The sequence below is a fragment of the Corvus hawaiiensis genome, chromosome 14 (genome assembly GCF_020740725.1).
Source record: "Corvus hawaiiensis isolate bCorHaw1 chromosome 14, bCorHaw1.pri.cur, whole genome shotgun sequence".
Lineage (NCBI taxonomy): Eukaryota > Metazoa > Chordata > Aves > Passeriformes > Corvidae > Corvus > Corvus hawaiiensis.
In genome coordinates this window covers 19864870-19882102 of record NC_063226.1, presented here as the reverse complement: position 1 = coordinate 19882102, position 17233 = coordinate 19864870, and the positions used below count along the sequence as shown (strand labels likewise).

Genomic DNA, 17233 nt, shown 5'->3' with positions numbered 1-17233 from the left:
ACTGAGGAAGAATAAATATGGAACAACAAGATGTAATTTTACAGAGTCTCTCTTCCTACTAGAACTACACTCGGAGCTATCCCAGAGCTGAACTAAGAGGTCCCGAGGTCTAGGGAGGGGAATTCTGGACACGGTAGGTTGGGCTCACCCCTGTCACAAGCATGGACATCTCTGAGAGCACAATTATTTAACAGCAGCATTCCTGCAGGACTGCAAAGAACAGGAGAAACAGGAAGGGGAGGGGGGAAAGATAAGAGGAGAAAAAGAGTTTTTAGCTGTGACACAGAAGCAAGGATAAATGCCACAGCCAGAAAAACAGCCTATAGGAACAGCAGGATCGGTGCTTCCCAGCCCAGCCTGACATTCCCACTCTGCTCAGAGCAAACATCCCAAGGGGAAGGGACAAGAGCTCTCCTTCCTTCCCTTTTGTGGGAACAGGATCAATCCCTGGATCTCCAGAAAACCTGTTCAGCTGACCGTTGTGTTCATCCTCCAGGGCTCCACCATCCACCACTGCCCTTTCTCACCCACGTGATGTGAACTCCTCTGAAGGACCTTGTGCCTTCATTAAGCACCTCGTTTGTCTTGTCCACCTTTCTGGTCATGCTTTAACAAGTGCATGATATTTCACATGAAATATCAAGACGTAAAAACCTCCAGCAAGAGCTCTCTGCAAGAATGGATTTTACAAACCAAGCACTGTCAGTACCACCAAAAAAAACCCTCTTACATCCAGCCAGCCTGACACTGTAGCAGCCTCCAACTTTTTTTTCTTTGAACCAGACATAGGTGAGAAAAGTGACGTGCACACACAGAGTCTCTTTCACACAGCAGTAAAACTACAGCACGTTCCTTGGCTTTTATATTTTGTGTTATATGGATTAAAAATATTTCTCTGCCTAACTGGGATACTGGGAGTCTTAGGAAATGAACGATGCAGGTATGTAAAGCTGCTCTGATGAACAGCTCCAGGGCAGTGGAAATATATTTTGAGTAACCAAAAGGACTTCTACTGATGGATTTTACACTCCTTTCACATCTTGCTTTCAGTGGCAGCCCCTCGAAGGCAAGTTTCCTGGCAGGAGTAATCTCAGAAATGGTGAGTGTTACGTTGATGTTTGTCAACGAGGAAGATGGGTCCAGGTGATGTGGCAAACATCCTCCAGACTGGCTGTAAATAACAATCTGCTTTTAGGCAGTTAATTAATTAAGAAGTATTGGAATTATTCTGTCTAATCAGTTACTCGAATGCATTGCATCTTGCTGTAAAAAATTATGACTAAGGGTAGAGGCAAAATTCCTGGAATAAAAGCTTAGTTAAAACAATGATGACATCTTGGTTTTAAGAGAGATCTTTGCCATGGACTGCTCCAGCAGGGCTGGAAAGCAGCTGTGTCAGGGCCTGAGCAGAGCTGCAGGGAGACACTGCACCAGCCAAGGGGGAAAAGGAAGCAGAAGAGCAACCAGATGCATTTATCCCACACAGGCGTGGACATAAGCATGAGAATCAACACCTCCAGTTGCAGTGGAAGGACATTGGAATGGATGACAGCAAAACTTCGTGTTCCCCACTGAACACCAAATGCTGAAAACCAGGCAGAGCTCTGTGGCAGGCACGCAGCTTGCCCAGTAACCCAAGGCCAATTTGACTCTGGGCTGAGACTCAGGGGAACTCATCTCTGTTGCTGTCTTCTCCCAAAACTGCCTCCACTGCTCTGTGCCAGAGATTTCTGTCTCGGAAGGAGGATAATAAGTGTGGCCACACACGAATGCACAAGTGTGTCCAACGTGCAGCAAGAGGTTCACAAGCTCTGTCACACGGGAGGAAGGGATTTGTCTAATATCCTAAAACTTTAGTGCCCTCAAGAACCAAATTGTGAAGAAAACAAAATGGATGAAGGTTAGGTGGAAGGATGCCCACTGCTGAATGGACGTTGTGGAGCCAGTTCTTAATTAAACTGTCCACAGCATCCCTGCTCATTCCCTTCCCTTGATTGATAGAGGCTGGATTTGCAGCAGGGCAGCGCTGGCAGTGGGGTCCCTGCCTGCCCTGCAGTGAGCCAGGGGGAAGCCCACAGGAAAGGGAAGATGTTTTTGTGGCTGAGCCCTGTTCTTCAGGACTGGATGTGTCACAGGGTTCCTGTGTGCTCCATCCTCCCCGAGTCACCCAAAGCTCACAGATTTCGGCGAACTCTGTGTGTCTCTCTTGGGGAGCTGGGGCTGAGCGCTCACAGCTGTGGCTGAAATCAACAGGAGCGGTGCTTTGACCAGGCAGAGCCTGGCTCCAGTGCTGCCGAGCATCCTGGAAAATCACATTTTCACTGGGCAGCCCTCAGCAGGAGATACCTTTGTCTTCTCGGGGGGGAGGTGTGAACATGCTCCTGCTGTACTGGTGTGCTTCACAGCAGTTATAAAAGCAGCTGATGCTGTGTGGACAGCAGGTCTGAGCACAGAGCAGCCAGCAAAGCACAAGTCCAAGATGGATTTTGGCTGCTCAGTCACAGGTTTGCATCAGACAATCACCTCAACCCACCCTAATCACCTGCTGTGGCCACCTCAGCTGTCCCCACTGCCATGCTCCCAGCCTGTCCCCCTCTGGAATGAAGGGAATGAGAAACACCAGCTCCATGTGTAAATGGCATCTCTGATGTGCTCTGTAGGGCTGCTCAGGAGGAAGCAACTGTTGGACCTTGCCTCCTGATGCACCCTCACAAATACAGATCCCTGGAGAAACCCCAGTCCTGGCTTTTCTGAAGCCTTGTGTGTCTGACTTTACAGCCTCCAAGTCCTTTTCACAGAATGTATTTGGTATAAAAAGAGCAAAGTGAAAAAAATAGAAATTCCGTCATGTGGCAATGTGTTAACATCCACATATGTCCCAAGAAGGACGGGATCCTTTCATTTCCTGCCACTTCAGTTAATGAAGTAAGACACAACAGCAGGAGGTTGTCATCTTCCTTCTGGATTAGCCCTAGAGAGGACGTGACCCATGGTCTGGAGCCAGAAGTCACATAAACTGGGGAGGAATGAGGGCTGCACAGCTGCAGCCAGTTTTACTGACCAAGAATGGCCTTTTCTCAATATTCTTTACTTAGGAAGGAAAGGGGGACTGCTGACAGCCCTAGCAGGTATCCACCTTCCCTTTGGCCTTGAGTGACACTGGGGTTTACAGACTTTCCAGACAGCTTCTGTCTCTCCTTCTCCAATTAAATCCTTTCCCGAGCCTGATCCATGATTACCCCTCTGCTTTCAAACCCAGAGCTGCTCTTCTGCCCAGCCACGTTATGGGGGCAGAAGGGCGACATTTCCTGGTGGAGTCAGGCTCTGTGAAGTGCAGCATTTCAGGTTCACCCCGTGCCCAACTTTGGGTAGGGAAGGAGCTGTCCCTGGTAGGACAAGAGCCTTTCCTGCTAAATCTCAATTCCCTGCCCCAAAAGAGCTGGCTCAAGGCATCTCAGAAGCAAAAGGAAAATTGAATCTGGCTGCTCTGAGATTTAAACTTTTTTTTTTTGCCACAGAAGAGGAGGGGAAGAGGGCTGGAAAGCTGAGAACTAGAGCCTAGAAAGGCAGGTGAGCAGCTCCTGTGGCACCCCAGACAGGCAGCCCAGGACCAGCCCCCACTGCCCTCTTCCAGCCCCACACCCTGGTCCTCCTGCAGCAGCATCACTGCTCTGGGGTGCTGCTTCACACCCCAGAGCAGCCCTTGTGCCAGGTCTGGTGGCCCAGCGACCCACCTGCTCCGCATGCACAGGGGCCAGCCCTGCTGTAGGCGCCGCCGGTTTCATCCCCCAACATTTTAGGACAGGAAAAAAAAAACCCAGCATGTACACGCCTTGGCTTGTTCTCAGAAATTTCTGAATCATTTTTCCTGAGATTTCCCCCCCTCCCCTTCCAAAGTCCAAAGCAAGCTAGCTGCCTGGAAAAAACCACCACCCGACACCCAGTGGGAAACAGGGACGTTTTCGGGAAGACTTTAGCAATACCACCCGCCTTGACCATGGAAGACACCAAATTCCCTTTCCTTCCAGCACAGGACCACTAAGAGCAGCTGTTTCCCAGGCACACAGGGCTGGTGGGCCAGGGAAATAACACAAGCCCCCGCATCCCCTGCTGCATCCGTGCCAGCCGGCGCAGCCCCGCCAGTTTTGGAGCCCTGAACCACTGACGATGCTTCACTGCAACACTTTATGCATCAGCAATCATTTATTTTTACAGTTCTGCGTTTCAGGTGATGCTGTTACACAGGGAAAGGCTGAGGATTTCACCCCCAGCTCCGCTGAATTTGAAGTGACCTTTGAGGGAGGAATACTGGAGAATAAACAGGACATGGGAGCAGGGCTGGGTCCCGAGGAGGGTGGAGGTGTGATGGAGCAGGGAGGAGCTGAGAGCAGGAGGGGCAGGGGACAGGAAAGAGGAAAGCCAAGATGTTGCAGCTAAGGAGGGTTTTGGATGTCCCAAATGAGGGCGATGAGAGCTGGGAAGCCAGGTCCATGACCAGAGCCGATGAGGAGCAGGACACAGGCTCATTTCAACCCAAGACCCCTCAAGTGCTAATTTTCTTTAGGGAAGTTTGAATTAAAAATGGGGCAGGGAAAGCTGCTGGCCCCACAGGCATGAAAACCCAGGATTTACTGTGCAATCCCAAGGGCTTCACGGTCATTCTGTTTTCACCAGGCATTTCCAGACACTTGCACCCCCCCAGGAGAAACACCAGGAACCCTGCACTCCAGGAGGGCTGGCAGCACGGAGCAGAGAATGCCCTCACCTTGCTTTTGGCTACCAAGATCTGCAAACGATGCTGGAAAACCATAAAGAAACATCTGCTTGAAACTCTTGCAAAGTTTCGGGCTGGAAATGTTGCACCAACAGCGAGCAGCTGAGTCACGAGCTCAAGTGGGATCTTCCTGCCATTCCTTCACTGCCTTCTCTACCCTGGGGCAATATGATCTTAGTTTGCTTTCTTTTGCTTTTTTTTTCCTTCCTTTTTTTCTCCTATGGAACTAATGCTTCTGAAAGTGAGTGCCTAAGAGCACTTACAAGAGCCAGGGCGCTGCTCTGAAAGCTCCCCGCCTCCCCTACCCGTGGCTCTGCAATGATTCCCAGACATTATCTGCAGCATCCCCTGCTCACCCAGCCCTAAATCATGAGCATCCTGCTTGCTTCGTGGTGTAATTAGCGTGCTACACAAATCACCCCCCAGACTGTCCATCCCTCAGGGCCATCTGGATGGCTCCCACCTGTGATTTCACGTCAGAACGTTGTCCTGTCCCAAAGACCAAAAGGCCTCTCTCTGCGTTGTTGCTGCTCTTGCAGTACCAGGACAAAGATCTCCCTCTTGGAGGCCTGGCTGCATCGTGCTCCTCCCTGCAAATCCCTCCTGGAGGATGTTCCAGATCCCTGCCACAACCCTGGCCAGACCCCGTGGACTTGCTTTGCCATGACTCTGTCCTGTCCCTTCAGTCCCAGGCCTTCTCCTGTATCAGCCCTGTGGTCCCTGCATGTCCCACCCTGGCACCGTCGCACATCTCTCCAGCGTGGTGTGACACTCAGGGCTTGGGGAATGTAGAAACCTGAGAGAGGCCTGTCCCTCAGGCTGCTCCCACCTAACCAGGGTAGCTTTCTGCTGGAGTTGCTCCCAGATTTCTCCACGCAGCTCCAGCTTTCCCCTTTGGTGTCCCTCCACTGAGCCCAGCTCCCCAGGTGAGCACACGGCACTCATTGCCACGGCACCACCCCCGAGAGCCGACCTGCTCATCGGCCTAATGGGTTTCCAAGGGGGTGGGGGAGAGGGAGGAGAGCGAGTGGCTGATGCTTCTCAGCCACTCAGCTCAGCCCAGAGCTAACGAGGCATCTCAAAATTAAAAAGTGAACTGCAATCCCCAGCAGGTCTGTCCTCCTTTTGGCATTAGGCAGAGTTCTCTTTCTCTTTCTCACAAAAAAAAAAAAAAAAAAAAAAAAGAAAGAAAGAGGACTGGGGAGCCGTGAGTTGTGTTTGGAGCTGTGGAAGCATCCTGGGCTGGGTGGGGGTGCTGGGATGGGCCTTGGGGCTCTCTTAGGAAGAGTGTGAGGGGCAAGAACTGCCTCACCATGGCAAAGGGTGCATGGGAACAGGCTTTTCCACGTGCCTTCCCATCCAAAGGCACCCAGTTCCTCCTGCTCTACAGGCAGCAGCCACGGGTGAATGGAGGAGGCACCCCAGGGCGGGCAGGTGGGACGCTGTGCTCAAGGCTGGCAGGGTGGGCACAGAGCTGGGTGGCTGCCACTGATGTGGGGCAGGATGGCAAGAAGCAAACAACACTGCTGCAGGAGGAAAACACGGGGAAAGCAAGCAGGAAAGAGCAGGGAAGAGAGGAAGAGAAGCCAGACTGATTTATCGCTTTTGTGGGTTGCATTTCTCGTGTGGGAATCTGTCTGGGAAGGACCCTGCTGTGCCCACACCTCTGGGGAGCCCAGCACTGGCTGCTGTGACCTTCCTGCCCCCAGCACCTCATCCTTGAGCCACAGAGAGCTGAAGGCTCTGCATTAGAGGCACAGCTCACCCTGGCACACGGGCAGCTGAGTGGCAGCTGCTTTGTTCCAGTCCCCTCCACTCGGGCAGACAGCTGCCTGTCCAGCCAGACCCTCTGGTCACTGCTGGCCAGCCCTGAGACAGCTCTGTGACATTCCTCCAGGGCACACGGCTCCCAGCAGGACCTGCCACCCTTCCGAGGTGCTGCCTTGGCTATTCCCAGCTCGTGCTAACTGGTGTTCCCAGGACGGGAGCACAGGTGGGTGGTGGGATTGTCTCCCCCAGCAGAGAGGGCTTACACACATTTTACCCAGCTGGAAGGCAGAGGAGGGGTGGCAGGACAGTCCAGGTGGAGCACAAGGCTGGAGAACTGGATACTGGAACTGGAGCTCAGCCCAGTCCCACACGTCCCTGGGAGACAGCAGGGCTGCACACACACCTGTGTGCAGGTTCCAGGGCTTTGCCCAAACCGTGCCTCTTCCATAGAATCACAGAGCATCCTGAGCTGGAAGGGACCCACAAGGATCATCCAACTCCTGTCCCTGCCCAGGACACCCAACAATCCCACCCTGTCCTTGAGAGCGTTGTCCAAGTGCTCCTGGAGCTCTGGCACCCTTGGGACCATGCCCATTTCCTGGGGAGGCTGTTCCAGGTCCCAGCCACCCTCTGGGGGAAGAACCTTTTCCTAATATCCAAGCCAAGCCTCCCCTGACACAGCTCAGGCTGTTCCTGTGGGTCCTAGCGCTGTGCCAGCTGCACACAGTTTACTGGGGAGAACTTCACCCTCTCCACAGCAGGACTATGGATGAACCGAGAGCCACACAGACACCTCCTGGCATGATCCCACTGGATTTCTCCTAGAAATGGGTTTGATCCAAAATTCCAGAGAGCTGGTGAGCTCTGGGTACAGCAGTGGTACAAGGAAACTTCCACCCCTTTCCCCTGGGCTAATAACACCAATGATCTCCAGCTTCCAAACCCTTGTGTCAGCCCAGCTGGAAATGCTGCAGGAATTTTGCCTGGATAAGCTTGTCCTCAGGGGGAGGGAGCCAGGAATGCTGATAGTTTGGGCATCCCTGCACCACAAGCACCAAAGGTGCTCCCCACCAGGACCTTGCTCTCGTGAGCAAAGGGAAAGACAAGAAAGGGTGAAGGGCAACAGCGAGGCCATTACAGGGAAGGGATTTATGGTCATAATTCTGTCTCTTTGCTTGAGTGAGGAGAAATGCAGCTTGTGCTTTGGGAATTCAGAGTAAAATCAAATAAAACGCCACGGTTGCCCAGCCCCATCCATTCTGCAGCCCGGGAGGACGCGGCGCCTGCCGAGCCCAGCCCGAGCACCGCACAGACCTGGCAGGGTCAGCAGAGCCGCCTGCGCCGAGCCCCGCACCGAAGGAAGGGCTGGGCCCTGTCCTGGATGCCCTGGGGACCTGGAATCAGGGAACAGAACCTGCTGGACCCCCAGCCCAGCGCTCCCCTCTGCTCCGTAGCTCTGCGGAGCCAGCTCACCTCCTGCTTCACTGTATCATAATCAGCGCCGTGGCTTTACACCGTGGTTCTCTTCCAGTTTTATGTCATCTCCACAGTTCTCCCCCTCATAAAATGTGACTGCACCAATTTCTGTGATCAGGGCTGGCCAGGTAGTAGGGACATTTCAGAGCCTTTAAATCAAAGCCAGCCATATCCCATGTTCAAAGGAGAGAGGGAAGAGGGGGAACCCCTGTTTGCCTGCAGAATGCTGCACCCAAAGTGTCTCCCCACTGCAGTGGGGTGACCTTCCAGGTGCTCCTGAGCACCACGGAGAGATGGGCATCATCTCCCCCAGCCCAGAGCCCTCCCTGGTGCCCCCAGGCAGCGCTTGGTGCTGCCACCTGAAAACCCCTGTTCCACCACAGGGTAGAACAAGGAGATGAGGACAGTGGGGACGGTGTTTGTGGGGATGGAAGGGAGTCTCTGCTGAAGGGTACGGGGTGGTCAGTGCATGGGGCAGGTCTGGGGGAGGTACAGGGAAATCAGAGGTTTCAAGGATAGGTGGATTTATTCATGGGAAACTGCAGTACACTGGGGTGCATCCAAAACCTGATGAAATCAGTGAGGCTGTTCCTCCACTCCCAGCTTCTAGGAGCTATGGATCAGCCCTGTTGGGTGAAAAGTCCTCCTTTGAACCACCAAATATTTGGCCTCTCTTCTCCTAGAGGCACGAGCCTGTTTCCCATCAGTCCTATGGAGAGGGACACCTCGGTGTGCAGCTGTCCTCCTGTGGGCTGAACATCCCTCAACCCCACACATCTCCTCACGAGGAGGAAATAGCATTGCCCAAAAACTACCTAAAACAGCCAAGCTTGGCAGGTTGAGATCAGAAGTCCTCAATCCCCCTCCCTGTGCAGTCAGCTGTGCCTCTCCACTGAAGAAATGGACCTCAACCAGACCTGGGAACATGGCAGTACCCAAAGGTTTTCCACGTTTCATCTCCACCAGGCCTTTGTGGTTCTCCTGTTTGCTCACAGGAGCCAAGAGAGGAATTGCAGATCCTTGCAGCTCCTACTGAATGGCAGTCAGGCCACCAGCTCCCCAGGGACTATTTTATCCCACACTGTTGCTGAGGGGGCAGCCTTGCAGGCCAACCAACAGCCCCACCAGCAATCACCTGGACCCTCTGCAGGGAAAAGAGCCAAAATATGTGGCATTGGGAGCAGAAATGGAGGAAGGATGACTTGTTGGCTGTGATGGAGGAAAGCTTGGAGTCAAGGAAGAGCTGAGTGTCTCTGCTGTGGCAAAATATCCCCAGAAACGTCTCACCACGGACACCCGAGCTGTCTGCAGAGATGGGTGATGCTGGAAGGAGAGGAGCCAGTGAGGGGAGAAGGAAAAGCAGGAGGGGTGAAAGAACTGGGAGGGAGAAGGCAACAAGGACGTGAGGGCTGGGGTTGAAGAGGTCTGGTGGGAGCACTCCCTGGGGTCTGTGCGTGCTGTGAGTGGCCGAGGTGCCAGCACAGACACACAGAGCAGCCCCTGCCCCGCTGCCCGCGGCCGGCCCTCTCCGTACCTCCAAAGTCAGGCCTGAGGCGGACGTCATAGCCCTTCAGCAGTTTGTCCACAATCTCTTTCACCACAGAAATATTTCCAGTGGAGGGGCTGAAAGACAAAAGAAGAGAGTCCTCGTCATCCCGTGTGGCACCAGGCACCTCAGCATCCTTCAGAGCACCTCAGCCATGGGCAGAGCCTCTCTGCTTTCTCTCTCACTCGTGTTTTCTGTCCTTGGCACAGCTCTCAGCCCCCCAGCTTCCCACAAGCCCCACACAGGCCCCTACCAGGGCCCCTAAGCCATCCTGGGAGGTGACTCAGAAGTGTCGGCAGTGTTCTGGCTCCTCTTCTGCAGCTCACCCCGACTCCAGGGTACCCCAAGCCCCATCCCTTGCTACTCCCTCTGGTGTAGGCACCCCAGGGGTCCGCCTGCTGCCCCCCTCAATGAGCACACTCTCTCTGGCCACTGACCCACACACCTGGGGGGCTTCACTGTGCCCTGCCCACAGAGGGGTGCACAGACACGCACAGGCAGAAATTGTCCTTTCTGTCCCCCTGGGCTGTGTGTGGGGCAGCTGCAGCCTCTCTCTCGCAGGTCTCACTCCCCTTCCTCAGCCACACCGGGCTCTTGCTCTGGGTCTTACATCACCCAGCACAGACCTGGCATGTCCCAAGGTCCCCACTACACAAGTGGCCCCCAGCAGGCACCCTGCACTGTCACACACCCCAGTGCCTCTGCTTCTCACTGCACCCAGGGGTTTCTTCAGATTATTGAAGCAAACGAGGAAACAATGCTCCTTTTTCTCCTGTGGCCTCAATATACAGCTGATCTTTGCCGTGTAAAAATTCAGTTTCTGTCACTCAGCATCACCGTGACTTCTTAGCAACGCAGATCAAGAGGCAGAGACAGGGAAGGGGAGTCCATCTTCCCCTCTGTGTGCTAGAGCAGCAATCCTTTCCCTCCCAACCCTTTAACCTGCACACAGAGGGGGGCAGATGTCCTCCCTGACACCAATCCAGCCATCACAGCGAGAAGGGAGTTCCTTCTAAAATCAGCCCAAGAGCCAAACCAAAACTGAAGGTGGGAAACCAGAAAGCAGGGCATGCTAAAAACATTGGACCTATTCAGTGCCGCGGGGTAGATCAGGTTTTCTGCCTGAATAGCCAGCCTCTGTGCCACCCTCGTCCCCTGCTTTGCATGAGAATGCAGACCCTGCCGCTGACAACTGCTGCTCTTTGCAGTCACCCACCACAACAGCATGTCTCCCTGTCAACACCGCCTCCCACATCCATCCAAGTCAACCTGGAAAGCTGCACCACGGCACTGCCTCTGCCTGGCCGGACAGCGGGGCTGGCATGTCCGTGTGTCTGCACACAGAGACAGACAGACAGACAGGCGTGCTCTCCTGGCTGCACGGAGGGTGTAGGGACTCCCTGCCGATGCACACAGACACACAGACACGGGAGAGCACTGGGTGCAGCTACAGAACGTGCACAGATGTGTGTGACCACATCCCAGCCAGGGGCTGGAGGTGACTGGAGGTGACTGGAGGTGATGGTGGGTGCAGACCTTGCTCTGCTGGGTTGTGATGAGGCACTGGGCTGTGGACACGATTTATGAGGAACACAGAAGTGAGCGTTTGTGGGTGCCTGAGGCTGGGTTCCCCGGTGCCCAGACTCTCCCTAGGGGTGTGGGTGGAGGTGTGTAGGACCCGCTGGGAGCCTGGGAATGTCTCAGGGCTCTGGATGTGCAGGGATTTCTCAACAGGACAAGGATGTGCAGATGTGAGACAGCACTCAGGCCCGGCTCTGGTGCATGGACAACCAACGAGCCCTTGTGCTGGCAGGGGAAGGGGGCTGAGCTCCAGTCCTGAGCATGCTGCTGAGAGTGGTACAGCTCCTCCTTGCACGGCTTTGATCACTGGGAAAAGGCCAGAGAGGTGTGTGCAGGTGGGCATTTTCACAACACCGTGTCCAGGCTTGCAAGGTCCGCTTGCGCCTGAGGATTTCCTTGCAGGTGTGTGAGGTTTTGCAGCATGCAAAACACAGTCCTGTCACTGAGGACTGAGAGTGTGCACCAGCATTTGTTCACCTCTAGACAGCCATTCCTAGGTGCACAGATTTCCGTAGTCGTAATATGGACACTGTGCATTTCTCAAGGGATTTAGACACCTCTGTTTGGCTTCCTACAGGGCATAAACTCAGGAATCTGCGTTACCCCCTTAATATAGGCAGGGAAATTGAAGTAGAGACAGTAAACAATGTGTCAGGGGCCCTGCAGGAAGGGGCAGAGTGGGAAGAGGGCTATGGGGACTCTTTCCTCCTCATCAGCTACAAGTTGGCCTAGTGAGGGAATAAACCGACATCATGATTAAGGACAAGGTCTTTTGCTTCCCAGTGCTCCCTTTGATCCAAAAAGCCGCATCCCTCCCACTGAGGAGGCGAGCCGTGCATTTGCCCAGCTGTGGGCGAGCAGCTGCATGTCAGTGCTATTCCTGGCAAATGTGGGTCTGCATCCGCTCAGGGAGCACGTACAGCCAGCCTGTGAACTGAATTCCGGAGTGCTGTGTCCCTGATTCTGTGTCAGTGGGCATGTGCTTTGCATATCCACGTACACTTGCAGCCAAACATCTCCATACCAGCACCCCGTGCTGCTGGCTGGGGTGCGTAGGAGTAGCTGGAGGCTCGTGCACATGGAGAGTGTTTTGTCTCCGAGCTGTGCACGGATCCACACGCAGACTACGGGTGAAAATCAGTCCTGGACACACAAACACACATGCAAGGGCACACGTCTGAGCAAAGGGGGTTGCCGTGGGCTTTAAATGTCACACATTTGCTTGGGCAGTGCCTCCCGAGCTGCCTGCGTGTGTGTCCCCACACAGCGGGACCACGCATGAATGGTGTGGGCAAGGTGGGCGCGCGCCTGCGCGTGTGCGTGTTTATAACTATGGGAACACAAATCTGGGCATCCACAGCCCTGCAAGGACCTGCATGTGTGCGTCGGGAGCGCGCTGCTCCCCGTGCATGGCTGAGCAGGGAGACGCCGCAGCTCCCCCCCGCCAGCGCGCACGGACAGGCGCACCTGCCCGCAGGTGTGCGGAGGGACGGAGGGAGGGCGAGCACGGCAGGCAGCGCTGCTCCCGTGTGGGAGAGCAGCGGAGGAGCGAGCAAACAGGTGTGCTCCGCACACCTTGGCCAGGCTGGATGGGCGCCCGCACCTCCGGAGCGCTGCGAGTGCTCCGGGCATGGCCCAGGAATAGCTGCAGCCTGAGCAGGCAGGGGATGGGTGCCAGCCGTGCCCCGGTGCCCCGCAGGGCAGGTGAAGCTGCGCGCTGTCGGTGCGGAGTGACCCGCGGGCGGGCGCGCCCGGGCGGGCACGGATGGCTGCGCACACGCAGGGATGGATCCGGATGGATGGCACCCACGGAGGAGGGTGTTGCGTGCCATAAATCTGCGCGGAGGCACGGCCGTGGGCATCGCCCCCGGAGCTCCGCAGAGCCGGGGCTGTGGCACAGCGCAGCTCGCTCGGATGAGAGCGTGGCTGCGTGTGCAGGCTCGGGCATGGCCAAGGCAGCCTGTGCCGGGTGCGTAGCGCAGCTCCGGGGCTCCGGCGGCTCCTGCGGGCACCATGTTCCCCAGCAAAACCCTTCGTTTGGCCATTTTCCCCCGGGTTGGGGAGGGGGACACACGCACACACGCGCGCTGCGAGGTGGGCTCCGTCCGCAGAGTCTGCTCCGTATCTCATGTATGAGCATCCCTCCTCCCCCCTGAAGGACAGGAGCTGGGGAATAACAATAGCAGACGGCAGGGGAAGCGATTTGGGGAAAGAACCCCCTCCCCTTTCCCACATCCAGATCGATGGAGAAAACCCCAAACAAGACAAGCAAGCGCTGTGCCAGCCCCCCTGTCCCTGCAGCCTGGGATCGCAATCCTTACCTTTGCGCACAGCAGGCGAGACAAAGAGCTGCTAAAGCAGAGACAATTCCACTCAATCTGTCTGCCTGAAATGTCCACATTTCCACAAAGACGAAGGATGAAAAAAAAAATCTTTGGAGGGGAGGGGAAGGAAAGATGGATCTTCTGAAATCCCCCTCCAAAAAAAGGGGGGGAGGGAAAAAAGAAACCAACCCCCCCCCCAGTTAATGATTTCCTAGGGAAAAAGAATAATGACAAAAAACTAAAAAATGAGGGGGAAAAATACCCCCCCACTCCTTCAGTGCCAGTCAAAGAATTCGTTTCTTCTTCCTTTCAGCATCCTCTCAACAAGAGACATCCTCTGGCAATGGAGAAAATCCCAAGAGAAAGAAAAATAAAATGCCCCCAAAATGGGCTCAGCAAAATGTGAAATCGAATCTCACAGGTACGCGGCAGAAGAAGAAGAAGAAGAAGGAAAAAATTACAAAAAAAAAAAAAAGAGAAAAGAAAAAGAAAAAAAAACAACTCAGTGTCCCCTGAGCACTCCACTTGGATTATTTTTCCTCCTGCTCTTTTGCCATCCGGTTCTGCAGATGTTGCATGGCTCCTGCTACCCACCTTCAGCGAGGAGGAGGAGGAGAAAGAGCGCGCGTGTGTGTGTGTGTGTGTGTGTGAGAGAGAGAGAGAGAGAGGGAGGATGTGTGAGTTTTCGAGCAATATGATTTTATTCTGGATTTTACCTACTTGCTCCCCCTTCCTCTTTATTTTCCGAGGGGGGAAAGGGAAGCCACGCAGCCCCACTGTGCAGGTATTTTATTTTAGGGAAATCTCAGGCTCGTCACTTGGGAGGTTTGGGGCTTTTTGTGAAAAGGCTAAAAAAAAAAAAAAAAAATAGGGAAAACCAAACGCAGCCCGGTAAATAATAATACAAAAAAATACATATATGCATGTGTAGCAAATAAATAAATCCCTGTCTGCCGAAAGCGCTGCTCTCGCAGGGAGGGCTGGATGCCTCCCTAGCGCTGTTGCCGCAGCTCCTGTGGAGTTTTGCTGCTCATTGCAAAGTCACAAGAGGAGGGGAGGAGAGAGGGAGTTTGTGGCTGGGGAGGGGGACTCTCCGGACAAATTGGGATCCTGACGTCATGGCTGACAACATTAACCCCTGCTGGCTTGCAGAGGGGATGGATGAGCGTTTTTGCTGTGGTGGATTTTTGGGGTTTTTCCCCCAGGGAGGTGGGCGGGGGGGAGATGATGGGAAAGGTGATGGCATTTTGGCAAGCCGGGGGCTGTGCCTGGGCAAGGGTGGCTCAGCTGCGAGCGCTGATGGGTGCTGTGGTTGCCTGAAACACTGTCATCAGCACAGGCTGAGCTTCCTCCTGCAGCCACTGAGATGAAAAATAAGGGGATTTACTCAGAATGTCTCCATGCCACAGAGCAGAGTGGCCTGGTGGCCTCCTCCTGGGGCACTGGGGAAGATCTGGAGGCTCTGGTGGGGCTGGAGACTTCCCCAGGCTGGGGAAGCCCAGTCCAGGAGGGATGCTTAGCTCTCCCTGAAGGATGCTGCATTATGCATACAATGGAGTTTGTGGGAAAAGGGAGCCTGAACTTCCAGAAATGCTGCTGGTGCTGGGGCTTTGCCTGCTGGAATGGCAACAGCCATTGAAATCCTCACAGTCTCCTGTGCACCAGCCTCTGATCTTGGCCTTAAAAAAGTAATATAATTAAGGAACTCGACATCAGGCATGCAGTAATGTACTACCATGAAGGATTTTTTTTTTCCTAGGAAAAAGAAGAGATCCAGCAGCATTTTAAATGCAGAGCAGAAGCCATGGCTCCAGGAGGAAACATCCAAGCTCTCACCACCCTGGATGCGATCTCCTCTGCAGCTGCCTGGCAGCCTAGAGCAGCCCCTCTGAGCAGATAAGTCCTGGTTTGCACCTGTGTCTCCAAAGCCCTCTGGGACAAGGGAGCAGAATGTGTCACTGCAGCTGGGCAGGACCAGGTCCAGAATGCCTCTGAAGGGGCACAGGGCAATGTCCAGCGGCCACCGAGCAGCTCCTCTGTCCTGCCCTTCCCTGCAGAGAGATCTGCCCAGGCCAGCCTTGGAGAATCCTTGTCTCTGGAGTTCCTAATGCTCCTTTCCCTCATGCTTGGCTTGGCTCTACATGGTCTCCTCATCAGAGGCACGCCACAGATCGTGTGCTCCCAATCTCCTTCTCCCAAAAAGCGCGGTGGCGAGTGACCTTTCTGAAGAGCTTCCCCCTTGCAGGCCAGGCTGGGCTGTTGCACTGCAGAGACATTAAACCAAGGAAAAGCTGAGTGGTGTGCTGTCCTGTCCTGGTGTCACTGCAGGGAGGTCCTGGGGGCAGTGAACATGTGGGGCTTGTGGGGAAAAAGGAAGGCTCAGGGAAGGTTTAACATCTACAATGAGGCTGTGCTACAATGGGAGGGGATAAGATCTTCCCACCTGCTGCTGAGGCTGGTGGAAAAGGTTCTCTGCTTGGTTTAGCGTCCAGACCACCCCTGCTTGTCCAGACTTAAGCAAATTAAGCTCAGAGCAGTGATCTCCACTGCCTTGTCAAAGCCCAAAGCAGGTAAGTGGCACTTGTCACATGCCAGTGAATGTGTCTGCCCGTGTGGACTTTCACTGCAGGCCACTCACTGTGGCCTCCCACAGGGAATCCAGGGTGTGGGGACTCCACCAGGACACCCAGCTGTGGCTGGTGATATTTCACTGCATCACAGCCCAGAACGAGCCTGTCTGCCTGGGCTCCCAGTGCTGCCCGACCACTGTGCCCTCAGGTTGCTCCTGGGCTTCCACACGCCCGATGTCACAAGCAATTCATGCTTTGCCAGCCCCCCCCAGGAGTTTGTGGCTCCCTGATTCCTGTGGCTGAGAGGTCCATGGGAGGTGAGCCAAAGCAATAGAGTTTCTCCAAAATCCTGTTGAAGAACAGGAACCAGCCCAGCAGATCTGGACCTGCAAGATGTCCCCGTGTGCCCATGCAGCACCGGGATCCCTGAGCCCGGGGTGAGCTGCCTGGTGCCATCAGGTGCTGGCTGTTGTACAGGTCCAGCATTTACCTCCTGTGCTGCTGCCAGCCCACAGAGCTCCCGACAGCAGTGACTTTCTGAAGCACTTTTTCTGATTGAAGCTGCTGGGCACCAGGGAGGAGCTCTTGGGGAGATGAGAAGCATTTGCCTCCTGGCACCAGAGGCCCCGTTTAGCCCTGCCTGGTCCCTTTCCATTCTGGCCCCTTTGCTCTGCTCGCTCCCACCAGCTATGATTGCATGATGTTACTGGCAGGAAAGGTAAGTGGAAAGCAAATGTCAGAGGCATACATGAAGAGGAAAAATTATGCTCACAAATGGTGACATTTGTGCTTGCAAGTTCACCCAGTCGGGAGCAGAAACCGTGTCACACGAATTATCTGACCACTCAGCCACAACGGGAAACTTTGGAAAAGCTGACTGCTTGGCAGGGAATGCATCCAAAGGAGCTGTTGTGTGCTCCTCAATAACCCACCTGGAGCCACGTTCTGGAATAAAGGACCGCTCTGGAGTTAGTCACCCCTCTCTGCTGGGTCTCAGGAAGGCTGATCACAGTGGTGCATGACCATGCTCACTGAGGGGATTGTTCCTTGCCCCCTGGAAGATGGGCATCCTCAAGCCCATCTCAGCACCCCAAATGCTGTGTCTCCCTTCCCTGCTGGGGGCTCTCTGCTCTCCAGTGAGGGCCCAGTGATGGGTTTTTCAGAAGTTCACATTCTGAGCCTGCAAATGTCT

General features: G+C 54.5%; 1 protein-coding gene and 1 long non-coding RNA gene across 3 annotated transcripts in view; one reads left to right on the top strand and one right to left on the bottom strand.

Moving 5' to 3' along the window:
* Window positions 1-14493, bottom strand: part of LOC125333264 (gamma-aminobutyric acid receptor subunit beta-4) — a 71314-nt gene extending 56821 nt beyond the window's left edge. The window contains exons 1-2 of one of the 2 annotated variants that reach the window (XM_048319090.1): window positions 13469-14493; window positions 9555-9643 (exon numbers count right to left, since the gene is read on the bottom strand). In XM_048319090.1, coding sequence (XP_048175047.1) covers window positions 9555-9643; window positions 13469-13548 — 169 coding nt within the window. In that variant the 5' untranslated portion in view covers window positions 13549-14493. The remainder of the gene's footprint in view (window positions 1-9554; window positions 9644-13468) is intronic. The other variant, XM_048319089.1, reaches the window with a different exon arrangement.
* LOC125333265 lies at window positions 13820-15766 on the top strand. The gene is made up of 2 exons (XR_007206820.1): window positions 13820-13892; window positions 15231-15766. It is a non-coding gene; the product is annotated as an uncharacterized LOC125333265 (long non-coding RNA).
* Window positions 15767-17233: the final 1467 nt, after the last annotated feature.